General features: G+C 38.8%; 1 protein-coding gene across 1 annotated transcript in view; it reads left to right on the forward strand.

The window, feature by feature from the left end:
* Positions 1 to 962: 962 nt before the first annotated feature.
* LOC132362396 (2'-5'-oligoadenylate synthase 1A-like) overlaps positions 963 to 26,002 on the forward strand; it is a 28,264-nt gene continuing 3,224 nt past the window's right edge. Inside the window, exons 1-7 of the mRNA XM_059916821.1 lie at positions 963 to 1,000; positions 1,533 to 1,721; positions 2,472 to 2,658; positions 11,205 to 11,395; positions 14,110 to 14,270; positions 19,165 to 19,289; positions 24,900 to 25,089. Of these exons, the coding sequence (XP_059772804.1) occupies positions 1,563 to 1,721; positions 2,472 to 2,658; positions 11,205 to 11,395; positions 14,110 to 14,270; positions 19,165 to 19,289; positions 24,900 to 25,089 (1,013 nt within the window). The 5' untranslated portion in view covers positions 963 to 1,000; positions 1,533 to 1,562. The remainder of the gene's footprint in view (positions 1,001 to 1,532; positions 1,722 to 2,471; positions 2,659 to 11,204; positions 11,396 to 14,109; positions 14,271 to 19,164; positions 19,290 to 24,899; positions 25,090 to 26,002) is intronic.

Consider the following 26,002-nt stretch of genomic DNA (forward strand, 5'->3'; position numbering starts at 1 on the left):
GAGGATTTGAATTTGTTACATTACATGGCAAAGGGGAATTAAGTTTTCAGATAGCATTAAGGTTGTTAATAGCTGACCTTAAAACGGGGAGATTATCCTGGATTATCTAGTTGAGCCCAATGGAGTCACAAGGGTCCTTAAGGGTGGAGGAGGGAGAGAGAAGAGGAGATCAGAACGGTTGGTTGTGAACAGGATCCCACTGGCTTTTGCTGGCTTTGAAGATGGGGGAAGGGGGCCACCAGCCAAGGAATGTGGGTAAACTCTAGAAGCTGGAAAAAGCAGGAAGTGGATTTTTTTTTTTTTTTTAAATGGTAAGTTACCTTTTTATTTATTTACTTACTTATTTTTTCTGTGTTGGGTCTTCGTTTCTGTGCGAGGGCTTTCTCTAGTTGCGGCGAGTGGGGGCCACTCTTCATCGCGGTGTGCGGGCCTCTCACTATCGCGGCCTCTCTTGTTGCGGAGCACAGGCTCCAGACGCGCAGGCTCAGTAGTTGTGGCTCACGGGCCTAGTTGCTCCGCGGCATGTGGGATCTTCCCAGACCAGGGCTCGAACCCGTGTGCCCTGCATTAGCAGGCAGATTCTCAACCACTGCGCCACCAGGGAAGCCCCCAGGAAGTGGATCTTAACCAGAGCCTCCAGAAAGGAATGCAGCCTGGCCAACACTTTGATTTTAGCCTGGTGTGACCCATGTCAGACTTCTGACCTATGGAACTATAAGACAATAATTTTATATGTTTAAGCCATTCAAGTTTGTGGTAATTTGCTACAGTAGCAGATGCAAAATAATCTGTGAGTACACTTAGAAAAAGTTGATCTAACCACTTGCTAAGAACCTGGTAACTACAAATCCCATAATGCTTACCTCTGAGGAAGGAGCTCTAAGCTTCAGACAAGTGAGTGCAAATGCAAGTAGAGTTCTTAGCAACAAGGAAATAAACAGTTTCAGAAGCAGCCAGCCAAAGAGTAGAATCGCCAACATCTTCCAGACTGCGTCTCTTGGTACAAACTTCTGCCTTTTTTTAAAACTACTTTACTTAAAAAAAACAAAAACAAAAACAGAGAGTTAATTTGAAAGATATGTAGAAATCATCACTCATGATAATTTTCCCAAATATGGGAATTCATAGGGTGGTAAAAATTGAAGAAACAATGCCTCTCAGAGAGTCCCTGAGTAAAGATAATACCTAAATCAGCAGTTAACATCTCTTAGGTCACAGATTCATTTGAAACTCTTTTTAGAGAAATATGCATACATACCTACACACACACAATTTTGCATTTGTTTGTATTGGTTTTACAGCCTCCTTCATGTTTATAAACTCAAGTTACAAGCAGCTGATTTAAGTGGATATTTTCATGATATCATATTTGATTTCAGTGAGGAATAAATTTCTTGGAAAACATTCATGTGATAGAGCACAAATTAGCACACTAGAAATAATATTATCTTTATTCTAGTTAACTGTGAGGGACTGGATTTTCTTCAAAGGGCTTATCTTTTTTTTTTTTTTTTTTTTTTTGTCATCAACAGAATCTAAGCCCAATATTTCATTGGGAAAGGATGTGGGCTCTTAAATCCTACAACTGTGAGTGCTGCGGGAGTGATTTTGTCAGCTGCACGGCTCTGAAGTATCACTTTCAACAGAAGCATCTTGGAAAAGTTCACTGTGAAAAATGTGGCCAAGAAGTCCTGAGGGAGAAGCTCCAAGATCACAATAAGGTACAGCGAGTGAAAGTGGGGGACTTCCCCCTTTTCCTAAAATACACATGCTTTTTGTTTGTTGGTTTTGTTTTTTAATTCTCTTATGGAGATATATTAACAGAAAACTAAAAGTTAAAATTCATGGCCATAGGCCACAGGTAGGATGCAATGGTTAAAGATGTGTGTCTCAGTCTTCTTGGCTCTAAAGGGCCCATCTTGCTGGGCTGCTGTGAAGGACACTCAGCAGAATTCCCTGGACACAAGCGTTATACCCAGGGCAGCCACTATTATTGTAATTATTATTCCAAAGTGCTTATGTAAGGATAGAATTCTCACAACCCTAGAATTTTTTACTTTCAATGTGACCTTAGAGGTAGACTAATATACTTCCCTCCTTCCTCCTCCCCCATTTTACAACTGAGGGATCAAAGACCCAATTAGGTTGAATGATTTGCCCAAGGCCTGCAAAAGTAAATGTCAGAAAAAGAACTGGGATCTTATTCTTCTGATTTTATAAAACAAAACCTAGTACTTTTTAAAAAATACTTTTTTCAGCACTGTGGTTCTCATGGTTCATTGCTTTATTAATCTACAGCAGTTTTCCATCTGTGTCAGAAAAATTAATGGACTTTGCCATGTTTTGAGAACCATAGAATGAGAATTCGCTGTGCCCATGAATGGGAGCATTTAGTGAGAAGCCAAATGAAAACCAGCAGATCTCTCAAATATCTCTTATAATTCCTGTGTTAAGTATTTACTTTTTCTCAGTCTACACATGACAGGTCAACCATGGAGACACACAAGCTACCCTGGGAAAATCTAGAAGAAAGGAATATAAAGCATATGGCTACAAAAATATCAAAGACGTGTAGGATGTGTTCTAGGCACTTTGGAACAGTCCTTAGTCGGGAGAACCATGAAATACAAGAGCATCACTTCACAGCCAGTAAAAGAGGTAATGGAGATGCCCAGTGCTTTCCCTCTGTGGATGTTCATGCAACATAGAAACCATATTGTGGATTCCCTCCATCAGGGCATTACAGATTGTTTCCAAGAATAGCAAATAGAGAAGGGAGAGGATGGAACTAGGTTGTGGCTTGACACTGCATACTCTTGGGGTGGCAGGGGCGGAGGATAATTCTGCAGGGGCACATTCGAGGAGGAAGCTGGGAAACCGAGGCATTGTGCAAAGAGACAACACAGAAGCACAATTCTAGGGGTTTCCAGTCAGAAATGGGACAGAGTGTCAGGATCCAAGTGGGAGTCAGATTATGGTCTGACCATCGAAAATAACCACAAAACTAAGATATTATACCTTTTGCTCTCATATTCATGGTTCTGTCCTCTAAACTAACTGGTGGTTGCTGCTCTATGAAAGTCTTTTAATACGTTTAAGTTTTTTCCAGGAAACAATAATTGACTCTGAATACAAAGTAGTCACTGAAAAGTGATCAATTTTTGATGAAATGTCCCTAAAAAGAATGGTAACTATGTTTCAAGCAAAAGAATCAAACTGTCAGAAAAAAAACACAAACCCTCAATCTGTTGATTTGACATAATTGATGAAATTTAAACAAGGGGCTGTGTATCCCCTGAGTGTTGATATAAAATTTCTTGTTACTGTTTAGTAATATGTTCTGATTTATATTATGATTTCTTCTGTGATCCATGACTTATTTGAAGTACGTGTTATTTAAAATTTCTAAAAGTATGGGATATTTTTAGTTACTTTGTTACTAATTTCTCATTTAATTGCACGTTGGTCAGAGAATGTAATCTGTGTGATATCAGTTCTCTGACATGTGTCGAGTTTTATCTAGAGCTGAGTATGTATTCAATTTCTGTGAATGTTCCATATGTGCTTGGGAAGGAAGGATCAGCTGAAAGTTCATTCCCAGAAAGGATTAGTGAATTCTTCTTCAAGGCATTTGCCAGAGGCCACTCTAAAATTAATTCTCAGTGATAATATGAGTTTGTTATGTAAACCTGAATGAGGGCCACTTTGTTATTGCAAATTCTCAGGGATTTTGTGTGTATGTGTGTGATCTATCCAGTGCAAACGTTTTGGAAGTTTCTGGGCTGTTGAAAGGGATCAGGATATACCACCCCAAAATGTGCCAATTTGGCATATTGATTATTTTGAGCTGAAGGCAATTTAGAAACAAGAGACGCAAGAAGAGCTCTCTGCTCTCCCCCTTTCTGCCTAAAAGCAGAGCATAAATTCCACCCACCCCCTGTACCAGGATGAGAGCGGCCCTTATCACTGGTGACATAAAGCAAGCACAGGAGTGTGTATAGACAAACCTTATTAAAAAACCTTTCACATTCCATTAGTTCCCCCTATGTGTTTCCTAGTCACTGTCCCACAATTTATTGGCCTAGAAGCCCCAAATTCCCTTTCCCTTGTCTAGTCTCTCCTCCACAATGTGTAGTCCTTTGTTACAATGGTATATAAGTACCTGAGTCTGATTCTTCGTAGTTTTCTTTTCTTTCTTGTAAAGGACTCTGTGCAGGTTTAAAAAAAAAAAATCAACAAAATTTGTATGCCTTTTCTCCTGTTAATCTGTCTATTGCCAGTTTAGTTCACATGCCCCATTCACTGAAGCTAACAGTTCAGTTATTTAGTTCCTTCCTGTGAAGCATGTGGTTAGTCTTGTCAGCTTTTCTGGCTTAAAACACAGACACACACACACACACATCCCAAATACACACGCACACACACCTCTAGTGTCCTCATTTTTAAAAATGTACTATCTAGAAGCAAGATGGTGGAGTAGAAGGACATGCTCTCCTTCCCTGTTATGAGAACACCAGAATCACAACTAACTGCTGAACATTCATCAACAGGAAGACACTAGAACTCACCAAAAAAGATACCCCACATCCAAAGACAAAGGACAAGCCACAATGAGATGGTAGGAGGGGTGTAATCACAATAAAATCAAATCCCATAATTGCTGGGTGGGTGACTCACAAACTGGAGAACACTTATACCACAGAAGTCCACCCACTGGAGTGAAGGTTCTGAGCCCCATGTCAGGTTTCCCAACCTGGGGGTCCGACAACAGGAGGAGGAATTCCTAGAGAATCAGACTGTGAAGGTTAGCGGAATTTGATTGCAGGACTCTGACAGGTCTGGGGGAAACAGAGACTCCACTCTTGGAGGGCACACACAAAGTAGTGTGTGCATAGGGACCCAGGGGAAGGAGCAGTGACGCCAGGGGAGACTGAACCAGACCTACCTGCTACTGTTGGAGGGTTTCCTGCAAAGGCGGGGGGGGGGGCTGTGTCTCACCATGAGGACAAGGACACTGGCAGCAGAAGTTCTGGGAAGTACTCCTTGGCGTGAGCCCTCCCAGAGTCCACCATTAGCCCCACCAAAGAGCCCAGGGTAGGCTCCAGTGTTGGGTTCCCTCAGGCCAAACAACCAGCAGGGAGGGAACCCAGCCCCACCCATCAGCAGTCACATGGATTAAGGTTTTACTGAGCTCTGCCCACCAGAGCAACAGCCAGCTCTACCCACCACCAGTCTCTCCCATCAGGAAACTTGCACAAGCCTCTTAGATAGCCTCATCCACCAGACGGCAGACAACAGAAGCAAGAAGAACTACAATCCTGCAGGCTGTGGAACAAAAACCACATTCACAGAAAGATAGACAAGCTGAAAAGGCAGAGGGCTATGTACCAGATGAAGGAATGAGATAAAACCCCAGAAAAACAACTAAATGAAGTGGAGATAGGCAACCTTCCAGAAAAAGAATTCAGAATAATGATAGTGAAGATGATCCAGGACCTCGGAAAAACAATGGAGGCAAAGATCGAGAAGATGCAAGAAATGTTTAACAAAGACCTAGAAGAATTAAAGAACAAACAAAAAGAGATGAACAATACAATAACTGAAATGAAAACTACACTAGAAGGAATCAATAGCAGAATAACTGAGGCAGAAGAACGGATAAGTGACCTCAAAGACAAAATGGTGGAATTCACTGCTGTGGAACAGAATAAAGAAAAAAGAATGAAAAGAAATGAAGACAGCCTAAGAGACCTCTGAGACAACATTAAACGCAATAACATTAGCATTACAGGGGTCCCAGAAGGAGAAGAGAGAGAGAAAGGACCCGAGAAAATATTTGAAGAGATTATAGTCGAAAACTTCCCTAACATGGGAAACGAAACAGCCACCCAAGTCCAGGAAGTGCAGAGAGTCCCATACAGGATAAACCCAAGGAGAAACACTCTGAGACACATAATAATTAAATTGGCAAAAATTAAAGACAAAGAAAAATTATTGAAAGCAGCAAGGGAAAAACGACAAATAACATACAAGGGAACTCCCATAAGGTTAACAGCTGCTTTCTCAGCAGAAACTCTACAAGCCAGAAGGGAGTGGCATGATATACTTAAAGTGATGAAAGGGGAGAACCTACAACCAAGATTACTCTACCCAGCAAGGATCTCATTCAGATTCAATGGAGAAATCAAAAGCTTTACAGACAGGCAAAAGCTAAGAGAATTCAGCACCACCAAACCAGCTCTACAACACATGCTAAAGGAACTTCTCTAAGTGGGAAACACAAGAGAAGAAAAGGACCTACAAAAACAAACCCAAAGCAATTAAGAAAATGGTCATAGGAATATACATATCGATAATTACCTTAAACGTGAATGCATTAAATGCTCCAACCAAAAGACACAGGCTTGCTGAAAGGATACAAAAACAAGACCCATATATATGCTGTCTACAAGAGACCCACTTCAGACCTAGGGACACATACAGACTGAAAGTGAGGGGATGGAAAAAGATATTCCATGCAAATGGAAATCAAAAGAAACCTGGAGTAGCAATACTCATATCAAATAAAATAGACTTTAAAACAAAGAATGTTACAAGAGACAAGGAAGGACACTACATAATGATCAAGGGATCAATCCAAGAAGAAGATGTAGCAATTATAAATATATATGCACCCAACATAGGAGAACCTCAATATGTAAGGCAACTGCTAACAGCTCTAAAAGAGGAAATAGACAGTAACACAATCATAGTGGGGGACTTTAACACCTCACTTACACCAATGGACAGATCATCCAAAATGAAAATAAATAAGGAAACAGAAGCTTTAAATGACACAATAGACCAGATACATTTAATTGATATTTATAGGACATTCCATCCAAAAACAGCAGATTACACTTTCTTCTCAAGCGTGCACAGAACATTCTCCAGGATAGATCACATCTTGGGTCACAAATCAAGCCTCAGTAAATTTAAGAAAACTGAGGGCTTCCCTGGTGGCACAGTGGTTGGGAAACTGCCTGCCAATGCAAGGGACACGGGTTCGAGCCCTGGTCTGGGAGGATCCCACATACTGCAGAGCAACTAGGCCCGTTAAGCCAAAACCACTAAGCCTGCGCGTCTGGAGCCTGTGCTCCGCAACAAGAGAGGCCGCAATAGTGAGAGGCCCGCACATCGCGATGAAGAGTGGCCCCTGCTTACCATAACTAGAGAAAGCCCTCCCACAGAAACGAAGACCAAACACAGCCAAAAATAGCTAAATAAATAAATAATTAAGAAAATTGAAATCATATCAAGCATCTTTTCTGACCACAACGCTATGAGATTAGAAATGAATAACAGGGGGAAAAATGTAAAAAACACAAACACATGGAGGCTAAACAATACATTACTAAATAACCAAGAGATGACTGAAGAAATCAAAGAGGAAATCAAAAAATACCTAGAGACAAATAAGAATGAAAATACGACGATCCAAAACCTAGGGGATGCAGCAAAAGCAGTTCTATGAGGGAAGTTTATAGCTATACATGCCTACCTCAAGAAAAAAGGAAAATCTCAAATAAACAATCTAACCTTACACTTAATGGAACTAGAGAAAGAAGAACAAAGAAAACCCAAAGTTAGCAGAAGGAAAGAAATCATAACGATCAGAGCAGAAATAAATGAAATACAAACAAAGAAAACAATAGAAAAGATCAATAAAACTAAAAGCTGGTTCTTTGAGAAGATAAACGACATTGATAAACCATTAGCCAGACTCATCAAGAGAAAGAGGGAGTGGACTCAAATGAATAAAATTAAAATTGAAAAAGGAGAAGTTACAACAGACACCGCAGAAATACAAAGCATCCTAAGAGACTACTACAAGCAACTGTATGCCAATAAAATGGATAACCTGGAAGAAACGAACAAATTCTTAGAAAGGTATAACCTTCCAAGACTGAACCAGGAAGAAATAGAAAATATGAACAGACCAATCAGAAGTAATGAAGTTGAAACTGTCATTAAAAATCTTCCAACAAACAAAAGTCCAGGACCAGATGGCTTTACAGGTGAATTCTATCAAACATTTAGAGAAGAGCTAACACCCATCCTTCTCAAACTCTTCCAAAAAATTGGAGAGGAAGGAACACTCCCAAACTCATTCTATGAGGCCACCATCACCCTGATACCAAAACCAGACAGAGATACTACAAAAAAAGAAAATTACAGACCAATATCACTGATGAATATAGATGCAAAAATCCTCAACAGAATACTAGCAAACAGAATCCAACAACACATTAAAAGAATCATACACCATGATCAAGTGGGATTTATCCCAGGGATACAAGGATTCTTCAATATATGCAAATCAATCAATGTGATACACCATATTAACAAATTGAAGAAGAAAAACCATATGATCATCTCAATAGATGAAGAAAAAGCTTTTGACAAAATTCAACACCCATTTATGATAAAAACTCTCCAGAAAGTGGGCATAGAGGGAACCTACCTCAACATAATAAAGGCCATATACGACAAACCCACAGCAAACATCATTCTCAATGGTGAAAAACTGAAACCATTTCCTCTAAGATAGGAACAAGACAAGGTTGCCCACTCTCACCACTATTATTCAACATAGTTTTGGAAGTCCTAGCCATGGAAATCAGAGAAGAAATAGAAATAAAAGGAATACAAATTGGAAAAGAAGAAGTAAAACTGTCACTGTTTGCAGATGACATGATACTATACATAGAGAATCCTAAAGATGCCACCAGAAAACTACTAGAGCTAATCAATGAATTTGGTAAAGTTGCAGGATACAAAATTAATGCACAGAAATATCTTGCATTCCTATATACTAATGATGAAAAATCTGAAAGAGAAATTAAGGAAACACTCCCATTTACCATTGCAACAGAAAGAATAAAATACCTAGGAATAAACCTACCTAGGGAGACAAAAGACCTGTATGCAGAAAACTATAAGACACTGATGAAAGAAATTAAACATGATACCAACAGATGGAGAGATATACCATGTTCTTGGATTGGAAGAATCAATATTGTGAAAATGACTATACTACCCAAAGCAATCTACAGATTCAATGCAATCCCTATCAAATTACCAATGGCATTTTTTACAGAACTAGAACAAAAAAATCTTAAAATTTGTATGGAGACACGAAAGACCCCGAATAGCCAAAGCAGTCTTGAGGGAAAAAAGCGGAGCTGGAGGAATCAGACTCCCTGACTTCAGACTATACTACAAAGCTACAGTAATCAAGACAATATGTTACTGGCACCAAAACAGAAATATAGATCAATGGAACATGATAGAAAGCCCAGAGATAAACCCATGCACCTATGGTCAACTAATCTATGACAAAGGAGGCAAGGCTATACAATGGAGAAAAGACAGTCTCTTCAATAAGTGGTGCTGGGAAAACTGGACAGCTACATGTAAAAGAATGAAATTAGAACACTCCCTAACACCATACACAAAAATAAACTCAAACTGGATTAGAGACCTAAATGTAAGACCGGACCCTTAAAACTCTTAGAGGGAAACATAGGAAGAACACTCTTTGACATAAATCACAGCAAGATATTTTTTGATCCAACTCCTAGAGTAATGGAAATAAAAACAAAAATAAACAAATGGGACCCAAGGAAACTTAAAAGCTTTTGCACAGCAAAGGAAACCATAAACAAGATGAAAAGACAACCCTCAGAATGGGAGAAAATATTTGCAAACGAATCAACAGACAAAGGATTAATCTCCAAAAAATATAAACAGCTCATGCAGCTCAATATTAAAAAAACAAACAACCCAATCCAAAAATGCACAGAAGACCTAAATAGACATTTCTCTAAAGAAGACATACAGATGGCCAAGAAGCACATGAAAAGCTGCTCAACATCACTAATTATTAGAGAAATGCAAATCAAAACTACAATGAGGTATCACCTCACACCAGTTAGAATGGGCATCATCAGAAAATCTACAAACAACAAATGCTGGAGAGGGTGTGGAGGAAAGGGAATCCTCTTGCACTGTTGGTGGGAATGTAAATTGATACAGCCACTATGAAGAACAGTATGGAGGTTCCTTAAAAAACTAAAATTGGAATTACCATATGATCCAGCAATCCCACTACTGGGCATATACCCAGAGAAAACCATAATTCAAAAAGACACATGCACCCCACTGTTCATTGCAGCACTACTTACAATAGCCAGGTCATGGAAGCAACCTAAATGCCCATCGACAGACAGATGGATAAAGAAGAAGTGGTACATATATACAATGGAATATTACTCGGCCATAAAAAGGAACGAAATTGGGTCATTTGTTGAGATGTGGATGGAACTAGAGACTGTCATACAGAGTGAAGTAAGTCAGAAAGAGAAAAACAAATATCATATATTAACTCATATATGTGGAACCTAGAAAAATGGTACAGATTAACCGGTTTGCAGGGTAGAAATTGAGACACAGATGTAGAGAACAAACGTATGGGCACCCAGCGCGGAAAGCGGCAGGGGGGTGGGGGGATGAATTGGGAGATTGGGATTGACATGTATACACTGATGTGTATAAAATGGATGACTAATAAGAACCTGCTGTATAAAAAAATAAGTAATATAAAATTCAAGAATTCAAAAAAAAAAGTACTATCTCCTGATTTCTAGATGTTGGCTCAGTTTCTTCTTTTTAAAACACTGTTCAGGTCCAAACGAAACATTCAGCAGGTAGAATATGGCCTATGGGCTGACAGTTTAAGACCTTTAGAATAGATGGCTTAACTTGGAGTTCTTTACCCTGGGATCATTTTATTGAAACTTGATAACATGTTTTTCATTTAGAAACTTAAAATGATTTATAAATTGGGGCAAAGACTTTTTGCTGACTTAAGAATGAATATCTCAGTTTATCTCAGAGAAATTCAGCCATTTCTCTATTGAGACTTAGGGTTAACCTGCCAGCTAAGTCCAGAGGGAGTAAAGTCTGTTGGTTCACCTGATGCTCTACCAGCAGAGAAGGCAGGTCTCTCTGTTATCACAAAAGGCAGTTCTGATAATTTTTTTATTTTTAAAGTTCTGATAATTAACTAGACATAATTTGCATACAAATTAAATTCTGTGTTAGACACACATACATCCATTTCTGTGCAGTGAATATCGAATGTTGATCATTTCTCTATGAAGCCCAAATGTCCACAGGATTTTCACGTCATAATATGTTGGAGTGTAAAGGTTCCCAAGAGCTACAGAGATTTGCAGACAAAAAAATCCGCCCTGCCTCGGGTTCTCAGAGTGCTGCTTGTGTGGCTGAGATCAGCGCCCTGCTCCAGCTGATCCAGGGTTGCTTTCCAGTACCGGCCTCCCGAGTCATCCAGGTAATCTGAGCCCCCACCCCTCTGGCTGGGCCATGCAGCCCTAAGGAAGCCATTCCTTTCTCTTGGAGGTGATGCACATCAACCGGGCAGGGCCACATGTTCAAAGGTCAGCTTCACCTTCTTTGTGGGGTGATAAGCCTTCTAGGAGCCCTTTGAAATGCCAGGGCAGGCTGCAGGCTAGCTGAGCAGGCACTCAACCATGTGACAGCTGGAACCCATTAAAGTTGGCAGTTTTTGCCCAAGGGGCAAAAGTGCCTTTACATTGGCAGGGCCAAGGACTTGGCTCACACTTGACCGATATTTGTAAATGCTTAAGGGAATTTCAGGGAAAGGAGGTGAGCCTATCCCCCAGAGCACTGTTTCATGGCTGGGCAACATGCCTGTGGAAGTAATTAGGTGCCGTACTGATGGGCTACCTGCCACCTTAAAGACAATTCACTGTGTCTGGGAATACTTGTCCACAGAGCCCAGGGTCATTCTGTGAAAATTTCCTTGAAGGAAAATGGCCTGAACACAAGGAAGTGATCCAAACAACAATGATGGTGTGGTTTCCCTTCTATCACTATTATTTATAAGTTAATATCACCACTACACACTATCTAATCAGTGTTTAGAAAACAAAATACAGGACATAGTCCTGAGGGCATTTTTTCTTATAATTTTTCCATTCCTTCTTCTTAAAATGCACACATTATTGTTATAAAAGTATCTGTAAGCCATGTTTATTAAAATAAAAATATTATCTTTTAATGTAGCTTAATAGCAAATATGTTTTACGAGTATGATTAAATTCTAGCTAATGTAGCTATGGAAAAAGCCTGAATATGAAACAGCATATTTTATTCTACAGAAATAAGGCATGAGCACAGAGCTAGAAATTGGGAGCCAGAGTTCTATTCCAGTCCTGCTAGGTGATGGCTGAAAACAAGGGCCAATGATCAATTAAGCTGTGGAATTGCTGTGCCCTATATTCCATTCTTGGAGATTGACTGTACATGTTAGCATATTACAAACTCTCAGGTTCAGGAAGCACTAAAAGCTACATTTCCCACATTCCCTTGCCACTATGACAAAATAGGTTTTGTCAATTAGTTGCACTACTGCAAGACTGAGTCCAGAACTGAGTTAAGTTGGGGGAGAAGCAGTAGGGTACAAGGCACCTATTTTAGCTAGTCCAGATGTAGCAAATACAGGTTGACTTTGAAGCAGAGAGTTCTGGCCATGACTTCCAGTCCCTGGATTTACAGGAGGGCAGGGGGTTTCTGGGATGCACAATTGCAGAGGCAGCTTCTTCATTCCTAGATGTCAACTAAGGCAGTATGGTCCTCGAGCCAGCAGCTGCCGTAACAGCTTTCAGAACAGGTTCTCTGATTGTAGCTGAGTCCACACTTGGCAGTTATTAAAACTCAGCAATGTTATTCTGAAAGTCATTCCTAAAAGTTCAGTCTAGAGCCTCTTCTTCCAGCTATTCCAATGATTCCCTAAATTAAATCCCTTTCTGCTTAAAGTAACTGAAATGGTTTTTCTTACCTGCAACTAAACCCTTTTGGTACCCTGTGGCTCTCCCTTTGGAAATGTTGCTCTGAAGTGTAAGCCCATGAGGTAGGAGACATATTCATGTCCTTTCCCCTTGACCTACCTAGCTGTTCTTCTTGGTAGGTGGTATTTGTTCCCTTATTTTCTTTAGTAGTAAATACTTTCCATAATCCATGAACTCTCCCCTCTGGCCAAGCTGCCATGTCTCTGTGAAGAGCTCAGCCTCCTCCCAGGGCAGGCTAGGTCAGTGCCAAGAATAAAAATGGCACACTATTGCTTACTTCAGTGAGCCACACCATGCCTGACTGAATGAGCTGTTGGAAATCCTTGAGATTAACATTCAATAGATGGCAGAGGGCTCAGAGCTTCGGAATGTTTTCTAACTTCATAAGAAATTGTCATGTCTCATTACGTGTCACAACCTACCTTTAACAGATTGCTTTTACCTTGTAGACATAATGTTTCCTAAAGCATAGGTAACAGTTTCTTTTACTGCTAAAGAGCCTCCTTTGGGAAATTGCAACAAAAATTTTCCTTGAGTGCTAAAGAAGGCAAAGATATGCTGTTAACTGCTTAAAGTTTTAACTTTTATACAATTATATTTAGCAAGAGATTTGAAATAAATTCTCATTAATTATAATTACAGAATACTTTCTTAAAATCATTTATGATCTATTTAGAAACATAGCAAATGAACACCCTCCAGAAACACCAGTCACTTAAGGTTCCAACTCACAGGTACGGTTTGTTTCAGGGCACCTCTGCCACAGGTTGCCCAACCAGGTGTTCACTGAGGGCTGCCATGTGTGTCTTGGTCTGGGTTCTGCGTGTACAGCAGTGAATTTAATTCCTGCCCTCGTGGATTCTTCACAATCAGTGGCTCTCAAGCAGAAAGTCTGAGAACTTCTAGCTCTAACTCTTCATAAGGATTTTCAGGCTTTTTCTGCAAATTATGCTTTCTTTTCCACAACTGAACCTAAATTCTCAGTAGACCATGATAGATTACTTTCTTCCCCTGTCTTTTTTTTTTTTTTTTTTCCGAGGTGAAGGAGGATAAACTAGCACATATTTAAGCTATTCACAAAGTTAATTGACCCTAAAAATGCTACAGCTAGAAATCTGCACTTCCCTCAAGGTTAATTGAGGTTTCCCCCACATTGTACCCCTTGTCTTCACAGGGTGGTTCTTATGTAAAGGGGACTGACACCCAAGGATGCTCTGAGATTGACATTGTGTTACTCAGTGAGGTGTTTGCCAGTGTGAACCATCGCAAGAAACAACTGAGAGAAGGGTTGGAGACTCTGAGAGAAAACTTGAAGAGAACTTCACATGGGAACAGGTTTGGGTGAATGTGTTTCTGTGAATTCTTTTATTTCAAAGGTGGAAAAGACTGCTGAAGGAAACTCTTGGCTTGTCACAGAAAACCATTATTGAGTAATAATTACTTGTATTTGCTAACGTTAAATTCGTGGGAGAAAACTTGGAGAGATTGCCCCAGAGGCTTTTTTTTTAAAAAAGACTTCTAGCTAAACTTTCAATGAAATTTCACGAATTTGAGATCCTATGGTTTAAGGACTAATTATGTCTTCTCCAATGCACCTTTATTTAATTTCCATCCCTTAGCTGAAATCTGACTCTGAGGAATGCAAACAGGAAGGGCTGAGAAATGTGCCTGCAAGAATGAAGAATCTTTGAGATACATTTGTCTGATAAACATTCCCCTCAGCGATGTCCTGGGGTCTTTTGCTGAAGTGGCTTTGCTGACATGACACACAATGTCTCTTTGCCCCCAGTGTTGAACTAGTTAGGTCTTTTTTTTTTTTTTTTTTGGTGAGTTCCAAAAAGAAAAGAAGAAAAAGCCTTGACATGTTATTATTTATTTTTCTATTGCAATTGTACATCTCCTGCTATTTTTTTTTTCAGTCGAATGAATTGTGGATGAAGAAAAATGCAAATAACTATGTTGTAAAGGGAATAAAACATTTTTCTTGAGAAAAACAGACCAGACTTTGTGCCACTTCAATTCTAAAATAAGATCAATGTTTTAAAACAATGTCCCAGAACTGTTTATTAATTTAAATAATAGATTTGTTACCAAGCCCTTGCTTCAAATGAGTATAGAGAACTAGCTTGAATGTGTCTTTTAATGAAAAACACTACCTTCAGGAATACCAAACACCTACTAAATTGTGGTAGTTAGCAAAGACGTCAGATGAATGGCATGATGGTAACTATAATGAAGCACATTGGGGTTGGAAAGGCAGAAAGGGAAATGATGGAGTTTCACATAACGATTACACTTTGAACAGGGAAAGACCACCTTTAAGAAAAAGAAAAAAAAAAGAAGAAATGGGAGAATGTGTTTTTCATTTTTACCCATTGCTTCTTCCAAGTTTTCCCCACTGAATTTGTAAACTATAGGGTACATTATATCATTGTTATTATTATTTATCAAAACAGGACAGTTAAAGTACTCCCAAGGCATATTAACAATAAGAGTTAGGGTATACGCTTTCCCTGGTGACCTTATTTGGAATCAAAATCTTTGTCCTTCATTGTTATGTCCTAATTCTATACTCCCTGCCCACCCAACGTCAAAGACCCTAATTGATGAACTCTCCCTAATTCCTTTTCCTCTCCTCTGTATCTCAGGCAGGCACCCTTCTCCTGGACAAAACATGCTTGAAGCTTTTATTTTGTTAGATTTTCAGAACGAAATTTGAAGTAGAACCCATGGAAAAGAACAGCTCCAAAAACATTCGTTTACTTGCTCTAATTGTTCCTCAAAACAAGCAAACTCATTTTCTAAGCTCTGTTCCTTCTATTCTTTCAACTCATTAAAAAATTTAATTGAAAACTCTTTAAAGTTGAAACAAATTCCCAGGTAACTACCATCCTTTCCTTTGCAACTGTTAAATGCCTGTTCTTTTTCTCTTCCTCGCAGTGATTTTTCAAGGAGCAGTAATGGTTTTCATTCAGCTCAGAATATATTTTATCCCATATTTTGTTTTGCTGAACAATTCCTTGGCAAAAAAAAAAAAAAGGAGCATATCTGTAGGAGAATGAGACTTCAAGGCAGACTGACGGGGAAGGATCGTGGAGTCAGGAAAGGAGGCAGATTGTCCACGGGTGTTTCCTTGTACTGACATCTGCACGCAGCAGTCACTTTTTCTGGCTTTATTCTCTGCTTCTCAGCACAACCAAGACCATACCACGATTCATTTGAAGGGAAAATTGAATTAAAAATGGAAAAGAAGCAGATATGTGAGTCTGACAGTTGGTTTTGACTCCCACCCACTGAGAGAGTAAAGAAGTTTATTGTTTCAGTTGATACCTGGTTTTTGGTGATATATTGTTTGTTGCTGTTATTTTTAAAGCTATTCAGTTACTTTATTTTGCAAGATGGGTGTGGGAAATCCTTTCTTGTCCTTTGGAACTAGTCCATGTCTTAACCTACCAGTAACAGCAACTGTTCTATGTCAGTTATTTTCTGGGCCTTGCTTGTGAATGAAACCTCAGGAGACTTGCCCAATAAGCCCAAGGTACTAGAAATCATTTACACACCAGGGGCACTGTGCTCCTCTCTGCACATACCACTGTGTTTATTATTGAAAACCACATTGGGGAAACATATTCTGAGCTTTTAAGGAGACAGTGCTAAAAATATGTGTCATGCCTGTAACAGTTATGTTTGTAATTGGGATTTCTGCCCATCAGCTCTTATTTCTAATTGCTTTGATTTAGAGGTCTTAAAGACAAGAAGCTCTCTTTTTATTATCAGGTCAGATAACTTAAGGCTCTTCTCTGATATATCGTCCCTTTAAAACCACATTGCAGGACATGGAGTTGTCCTGACAAGACATGGCCAAGATAAAACATGTCCATGGACTGGGCTGACATGAAATAGGAAGTGGCAAATATATCATCTGAGGACTCATGACCAAGCACTGCTAGGACCCATGTCCCATTTCCACATACAATAATAGAAAACCTTTGGAGATACTCATTGGACAGTAAGGTTCATGTAAGTTAGCCCAGGATAGTACTGACATTCTCATTAATCTTGACCCATTCTAGAAGTGACCTGAACTCCCCAATTGATTCAATACCTCATTTAAGCCCTCTGGCATCTACAAGAGTAAACTTCACCCACCTAGGACCATGTCTCCCAAACATACAGTTACCATGTTGAGCATAGCAAGATCTGCCTCCATATTATGACAGGAGTGTTAGGCTACTGGTTTCTTTAATTCCTTTTCACTCTCCCTGACTGAGAGAGAAGGATATACTCATGATAAAAATAAGGTGAGGGAATTTGATAATGATTTAATGTATTCCTTTTGTGGTACATGAAGCCAATCAGAATTTCACAGTCTCGACATTTTTTAAAAAGTACTGAGGAGTTATAAAATTTCAGAAATCTCTGTTCAATTTAAATGAAAGGACATTATATATACAAAAAAAAATTTTTTTTCATTTTGGATGACGCCTATTGGCCTGTCTTTCACTAATTCTCTTCTGCTATATCTAACTTTTGTTAAATTTATCTATAAAGCTTTTAAGTTCAATTATTTTTTTAGTTCTATAATTTCCATTCTTTTTTTAATGTATATAAAATCCAACTCCAGTTTATTTTTTCATCTTTATGTCTACTTTTACTGTCTATTCCTCTGTTCATTGAACATATTAACCAGTTAAAATCCTTATCTGCTTATACCAATATTTGTTATCACCCTATGTGGTCTGTTTCTACAGTTTGTCTTTTCTCTCAGTTTAAAATCTTATAGCCCTGTCTCTTGGAATTTCTAGTGATTTTAAATTTAATTTCTAGTGATTTAAAGATTAAAACCAGGACACTGTGAATTAAAAATCTTAGATGCTTCAGCTGATGTTCTCTTTTTCCAGAGAGGTGTACACTTTCCTCACCAAATGGGTAGAATAAGAGCTGATCACCCAGGTCACACCCCATATCCCTTAAATAAAAATATCTGGAGGTGAGAGCAAGGCATCAACACTTTTTAAGGATCCCCAGTGATTCCAGTATGCAGCTAAGGAACCACTGTTACAGCCTAGTAGTTTCACCAAGGACTTTCCTTGGTGAATCCTTGTCTCCTCAGCCCCTGAGAGTGAATCCTAATCCATGTTGCCTTAGCCTGGCAAGACTATCTACATCTCCACTCAACTCTCTAAGATATTCTGCTTCATTTCATAACCATACCTGTCTCAAGCATCTTCAGAATTCAGCAAATGATTGTTGGGAAAAGCAGGTCATATCTTGGGTTCAGTTCTCCACGAGGATTTCAGGATTTCAGGATGAAACCCAGGATTTCATCAGGATTGTGGCCTCCAAGTCTCTGCATTGCTTTAGCCCCATAAGCTTGACAAAGTTCTAGTGGTTTCTTGAACCCCAAAAGCTTCCCTTTTCCCAAAGTCCATATTTTCAGCTTCTTCTCTATTTCCCAAATCAGTATATGTCCCCAGGGAAAAAGGCAGCAGAATATCAGTCCATCTCTCCATTATCTGCTACCCCACTCCTCACTAAATCCTGACCTTTCTAGCTTCAGCAACTCTCCAATGCCTCTAAAACACACATACATGTGATTTTTTAAATCCAATTTTCTAGTTGTTCTCAGTGAGCATTGGTCAGCTGTTAACTACTTCATTATATCCAGAAACAGAAGTCTCAGTTCTTTTAAAATATTTTACTTTATCATACTCATGATTAACAGTATCTTATGCCCCAATACATAGTCAGATAATAATTCGGTTAAAAATTATTAATCATCTACTATGTGTCAGATACTAGGGACAGAACAGTGAACAAAACAAGCACAGTCCCTGACTTTGTGCACCTAGTACCCTTGTGTGAGAGAAATAAAGAAATAATATAATGCCAAGTGGTAATTAAATGTTATGAAGAAACATAAAGCTGGGTAATGGAACAGGGAATAGGGAAGGAGCTCTTGTTTTAAAGGGTGGCCAGGAAAGGCCAAATGGTGCAGCAGAGACCTGAATGAAGCCAGGGTCCAGCCATGTGAATTATCTGAGATAAGTGTAGTCTAGGTATAGGAATAGCAACTGCAAAAGTCCGGAGTAGGGAACACCCCTGGCATGTTCAAGAAATAGCCAAGAGAGCAGCAGGGCTAGAATAAGGGGAAGGATGGTTGAAAATCATCTCATGTTTTCTTTTTTCTCTTTCTCTTATCGCTCATATGTCATGTTCCTTTTCTAAGGATCCTAATGGGGAAGAGAACACCATTGTCTTTAAGATTCAATTTTTTATGTACTAAAAGTCTTCACTGCCATTCTTTTGAGATCATGGCCTACTATGATGTCCTGGGGCCTACACCCTCCACAGGTAAAATTTACTTGTTTTGTTTCATAGGAAATCTTTAAAATGGCTATTCATTCAATGTGTATTTATAGAGGACTGACCACATCAAGACACAGTACTGGGCTAGGTATATAGAACCAGGCTGTTGGCAGTGGCACTGAATCACTTACTGGTTTTAGGAGTCACTTTTTTTTTTTTTCCTGCAGTACATTAATACTGTGTATCCTTATGCTACCAGTTTTTAATTTAAGAAGTACAATCAAGTATTAACTATGTGTTCTGTATAATGGAGTAGAGAAAGAACACAAAAGAAGTACGGACTTGGCCTGCAAGGAGCTGCCTCTTGTAGCAGGAATTCCAATTTGAGCCTAAATTGAGTTTGCACTGGGATTCAACCACAATCTGGCTAATTCAGGAAGGTAAATGAGTCTCCTGTAATGGAAAAGACTGGTTAGGAACAGAACTTTGGTCTAAATTCAACAGATTGTTGAGGGTGTTTAATACTCAGCACCAGTGGACTCATGCCTCTGTCTTTGGGAGAAAGAGTTCAAAAAATTAAGTAAAAACCAGAAGAGCTGTTTCCTGGATGTCTACTAAGGCAGCCAAAGCTCAAGTTGGCACAGTTTTGCAGCCTGAGTGGTAGAAAGCAGCTCCAGAGTTCCTGTGTAAGCAGAGAAGGGGCCCAGAGTGCCTGAGCAGCTAAGAGGACCACCCTCACTCTTAATTGAGAAGATGCAGGAGCGGCCATCTCCCTTTGGCATGGCATGGCCACCATTGGAGGCATGACTGTTTTTGGCTGGACCATCCATGCTTCTGGTAGACGCAGCCACAGAAGGCATCAAACACAGCACAAAAGAGCAGAAAATGTTAATGGCAGATACCATGTGGTACAAAAAGAAAGAGCCCGCAAGCACATGGGAGATAGTCCCTGGGGACTGAAATAGGATAGGGATTTGAGGGAGTTGGAACTCCTAAAAAAGTGAAAAGTGATAAGGATAGAGTCATAGAATGGCATTGTTATGGTCATTGTGATGTTATTTTTATCCCTAAGATGTTGTGGTATCTAAGGTAAAATATGAAATACAGAGTCTAATCATACTCCTAAAAAGGGGGGTAGAGTATCTCTACTTTAGGCAAAAACATGATGGCCCTGTTATTGATTGAATGTTTGTGTCCCCCCAAAATTCATATTTTGAAGCCCTACCCCCAAATGTGATGGTATTAGAAGGTGAGGCCTTTGAGAGGTAATTAGGTTTAGATGACATCCTGAGGGTGTGGCCCCAATGATGGGATTAATTCTCTTGTAAGAATAAAAAGAGATACCAGAACTTCCTCTCTCAGCCACAGGAGCATGTAGTGAGAAGGTAGCCATCTACAAGCCAGGAAGAGGGTTCTCACCAGGAACCAAATTTACCAGCACCTTGATCTTGGACTTCCCAGCCTCCAGAACTGTGAGAAATAAATTATTTCTGTTGTTTAAGCCACCCAGTCTATGGTATTTTGTTTTAGTAGCCCAAGCAGAGGGCCAGATGACTGAGTGATTTATATAGAGGTAAATGTATTCTCCAGAGAACTTGGGGGTTGAGTCTAGGCTTCTGCTTGACTTAAAACATTTGTATATTCTCTGTGTGGCAAAAAGGCAGAACTGAAAATGCCATAGCAATTTGTGAGCCAATACATGACCAGTGACCCTGCTCTGGCTTAGCAGCAGGTATCAAATATTTTCATTGATCTATTCATTTAAATATTCTATTCAACCATCATTTCTGGAATACCTACCATGTACCATTAAATACTTATAGTGAATTAGGTAGGATATTTTTTGCTCAATATTTTTGCTCTTTTGGGGCTCACATTTGGTAGAAGAGAGATTCATGAGCCAGTGACTCTTAAATATTTCCCTCCTATCTCTATGTCTTTGCACAACGTTTCCACTGATAAACTTTTCTTAACCTGTCCCATCCTACACCGTGCCTTGAAAGTTTCTGCTTACCCTTCAAGACTCAGCACACCTCTGGTGAAATTCCTTCCCTAATCAATCCTTCCTAGACCTGCCTCTTCTGCTTTCCCATGGAATCCTCCCTGGTATGCTTTTGGTGCATGATCATCTTGTATTGTCATTGTGCCTAGATTTGGCTTCCCATTGCATTTGGAGGTCTTTGAGGATAAGGTTTGTCTTTGTGCCTAGAACTGTACTATTTAATAAATATGTATTGAAAGAGGGAATGAATGAACATAACGTTGATCCTACCATCTCTCAGCCAGACCCCAGAGGAACATGTTGACTTTCTTGAGCTGGTTCTTCTACTTATCAGCACTGTTGGACAATGTGTTGCTCATATTAAAATTCTCTTCTGTTGTGCTATAATTTGTCAATACACATGCACTGCATGCCTACCATGTTCTAGGAACCGTGTTAAGCCTGGGGGTACAAATATGAATAAGACATGGTGGGGTTTATAATCTGGAGGGGTTTATAGTCTGGTGGAGTTTATAGTCTGGAGACACACAAATAGGTAATTTTTCTAGAATATCATCTACATTAAGCAGAGGTATGGGGAACTCGGAGATAAGATGAGATACTAGGAAGGAGACTGTGGACTCAGCCCAACGAGGTTTTAGTAAGTCTTCTTCTCTGATAATCTTGCTGAGCCTATGATTTTTTTTTTAATGCTGTGATTTATCAAGCACTTATTATGTGCCATATATAATTCTCATTGCCCTAAAATTAATCTGATAAATGAATCCTAATTGATCTGCACAACAAACCTGAAAGGAAGCTATTTCCCCAGTTTGAATATTTAAAAACTGAGTTTTAGAAAATTTAAGCAACTTGCCCACATTTATACAGTTAGTAAGTGTAAGAGCTGGGATGCAAATCCAGGTCTGTCTCACTGTGTAGGTCTGTGTAGACTGACATGACATCAAAGTTATATAATGGAGAGAACACACTGGGCTTGAAGCCAAATCCCAGATCTATTTCATATTGTCTATGTGAACTTGTGTAAATCATGTAAAACTCTGAAGCCTCACTTTTTTCATCTATAAAACTGAGATGAGAAAGTTACCTCAAGGATAGTTGCAAGAATTAAAATATGAGATTTATTTTGAAACCATGTAGCATGTAATTGTGCTTAGCTCAATGAATATTTATTAAGAAAAAAATACTTCCATCCCCTTAGGTCTCACCACAGGCCCATGAAGCTCTTGTGTTTGTGTAAAATGCTTTCTTTCTCTTGTGTGCGGACTTCAAAAGCACAATTGTTAGCCAACTCTTGGGTAATCGTCTTGAGGATCTGAGGTTATATCAGTAGCTCTTGAGCTAAAGTGTCTCCCAGAGGAGCAGAAGTATATTTTTACTCTGGCTTCTAAGTCCCCTAAGTTCTTGAGCACAGCTGTGTGAAATGAATTTTTAAAAGACTGAAATTATTATGTAACCCTGCTTCTCTCCACTGATGATGAGAAATGGGTTTGAGAGGAGATGAACAGTTCAGACAAGTCCTAGGATTCCATTTAGGCAACCAAATGTTGCTAATAATTGTCAGAGCAAGACTCAGATGATCACGTTAAATCTTCACAGGCATCTTAATGTTATTCCCTGCACATCTTACATATGTGCTAGACAACTAATAGTTAGGCCCTGTGTGCCACAATGCAGCCCAGAGCCATGAGGTTTGACAAGGACGTGGTTGACAGTATTCCTGCTCTAAATATGATTCTCAGATTAGCAGTATCAGCATCACTTAGGAACTTGTTAGAGATACAGAATCTTGGGCTCCACCCCAGACCTACTAAGTCAGAAACTGCATTTCAAAAGATCCCCAGGTGACTCTTGTGCTCATTAAAGTCTGAGAAGTATGGAATTAGCCACCGATTAGGAAGCATTTGGGCTCAGGTCTAACCTGCAACGTAGGACAGTAGGATGGCAAGAGATGGTTTAACTTCCTAGCTGTGTGACTTTGGGCAACCTACTTAATTTCTCTGACTCTATTTTCTCATTTGTAAACTGGAGATGATAATAGTTTCCATAGCAAGGGTTGTTAAAGAGTAAATGTGTTAATAAATATAAAGCACTTAGAATAATACTTGATTAATAGCAAGGGAGCCAAGTATTCTTGTTTACAAATGATGATGGTGAAAAAATAAACTCCTCTAAGTCACACAGTTAGAGTAGAAACAGACAATTATAAGCCTAAAAAATAATTTAAGTTAGAAACCACCAACTTGGGTTCCTGTCAATGAAGAACCTTAAAGAGGAGGAAATGTTGATACAGAGGTGGCTTTGAGTAGATAATCTCTGGGTCAGCCAAGACAGCTTATCAGGTAATAGAAATAGGTCATCAAATATCTGACATACCTATTGCATACCAAAATTTAAGTTAAATTATTGTGTTTTCTATCTTTTGTCATTATAAACCTGAATTTTTGTTTGCCTGTTTGCTAAGGAAGTCAGAGAGACTGTCAATAAAATTGAAAGGGTATTTTAATAGTTGTAATGACTCTTGCCTTGTAAGTTTAGGACTAGAATATGTTTGTTATAACAGCATTTATGAGAATATTTGCCATAAACAATTCTATCTGCTAATCTATGTTTATCATAGGAATTTGATTTTACTCTCTAACCTATTGATAATCAACCTACTATTATATCTCTGATTTGGCCCTAAACAGCTGGACCAGTATAAAAGGACTGTACAGATACTCTTAAAATTAGGAATCCGGATGAAGGCATAATGTTTTTTTTAATGTATTTTACAAGTAAAATAGACACTTGACAATTAACTTTAAAATGTGTATAGTAAAACCTAAATTTGCCATGATTAACAAGTGTGTCATTATTGCGTGACAATTTAGTTAGGCAGAAGGACAGGTACAGATGGGGTATACAAAATAGATTCATAATAGAACTTCTAATTGTGTCAAATTGGGAAAATTTAAGTAGATTATGATAAAAAGATACTAAACATTTATATATCATACAATTAGAATGAGTACAATCTGAGTTAATGTTGTTTTATGAGATTATAGTATTAAACTATAGATGTTTATTTGATCATGTTTGCTATTTAATCTAGTTTTCCTTCCTCATTAATGTATCACTGTCATAGCTTGTTTGTTTGCAGTTTGACCTAAATACATCTTTTAAAGTCATCTCCATCTTTATAAGTATAATCAGTTCCTTCAAGTGTCCAGGTAGTAGAATCTCTTCTGCAAAAATATATACAGATAATAACAATTTAGATAATTAAACAGAGGGGATTATATAGGTTATTGTGCACAGAGAATAATGACATTTAGTTTATATGCTAGATGACATTTGCAAATGGTAATGAAATTTGCTTCTGAGAAATAAACTTCCTCTGCTGATAGAAAATCTTTCTATCATCTGATGAGAAAGATTTTCTTGAAACAGAGTTAGCTCAATTTGAGCTACTCTGGCATCATAATGTTGTAGCTTTCTCTTTTAACCACTTGGGTAAACTGGAATAACTCTCCTAAATACAGAAACTGTTTTGTTTTAAATGCTTAAGGTCTAATTAATCAGAGTAATACAGCTCATTTGTACCACGGAAACCAGGAGAAGAGAGGAGGGAGGAAAGTCTCACAGTTGTCTTTGTTCCTTGGTGTTAACAGATTTAAAACTTCACCTTTACCGCAAACTGTACCTCTGTAATGACAGTGACGAGGCCCAGCTGTGTGCCTTGGCCCTCTTACCTTACCAAGTGGATTTTGTCAAGGCATCTGTCATGAGGGTGAAGGAGCTCATTCGTTTAATGATACATTGGTTCAAGACATCATTTGCCAACACCACCAAGGAAAATAAGTATGTAACCAGCACATGGGCACCATGTGAGCCTTTCTCTTTTCATGTCCCCTTTCTTTATTCTTTCAGGCTCCACCTCTTTCCTTGGTAGGGAGAGGGAATATATGTAGAGAGGGAAAGAGAGAGAGAGGAAGGAGAGAGGGAGGAAGGAGAGAGTGATATAGAGAATGAGGGCTGTTATAAAATATGGAACACCTGTATTGCATTATTTCAAATATAACATGTTTTGGTAGGAACCAAAGAATAGAAACTAAAATATTCAGTGGCATAACCAAATGGGTTGGTGCAAGGAAATAAGGCACAGAAAAGGAAAAGGGAGACTACTAGCATGATTTGAATGAGCTGTTCAGTCATTCAGTGTTCAAGCTTTAAGTATTCCTTCTACTGTAGCCAATTCTAACAGAGCAGAGTTGTCCTCTACAGGAGGGGGAGCCTCAAAAGTTGATATGTGCATGTTTAGTATCTTTTCTTCACTTTGGTAGCAACAGGCTCTAACGTATAGTAAAGGGATATGAGGGAGACTCAGATACTGGTTTGAGTATTTTAAGATAAACTTTTGAAAAACAGAGAACTAGAATATACTTGTATGAATTCTCCATTTGGCAGAAGTAGCAGAGGCAGGGGGTTTATTATAACATATTTATATATGGCTACTTTCTACATGGAATAAGTCTTCTTCAGCTTTGTATAAAGTTGTTACTAATCTTGATTTGTTCATCTGAATCACACATTCTGTTTACTCTTTGTATATTTTTGTGTTTAATATTGATGATAACATTAGTCACTTTGTAAAAACATACATTACTCCTCTATAGTTACCTCCTATTTCTAAGCATCTCTAACCATTCTATATATTTTTTCTCTTTTGGTTGAGTAAAAATTTACTAGTAAAAATAGGAAAACTAGTGAATAT

Source organism: Balaenoptera ricei, chromosome 3 (genome assembly GCF_028023285.1).
Source record: "Balaenoptera ricei isolate mBalRic1 chromosome 3, mBalRic1.hap2, whole genome shotgun sequence".
NCBI lineage: Eukaryota > Metazoa > Chordata > Mammalia > Artiodactyla > Balaenopteridae > Balaenoptera > Balaenoptera ricei.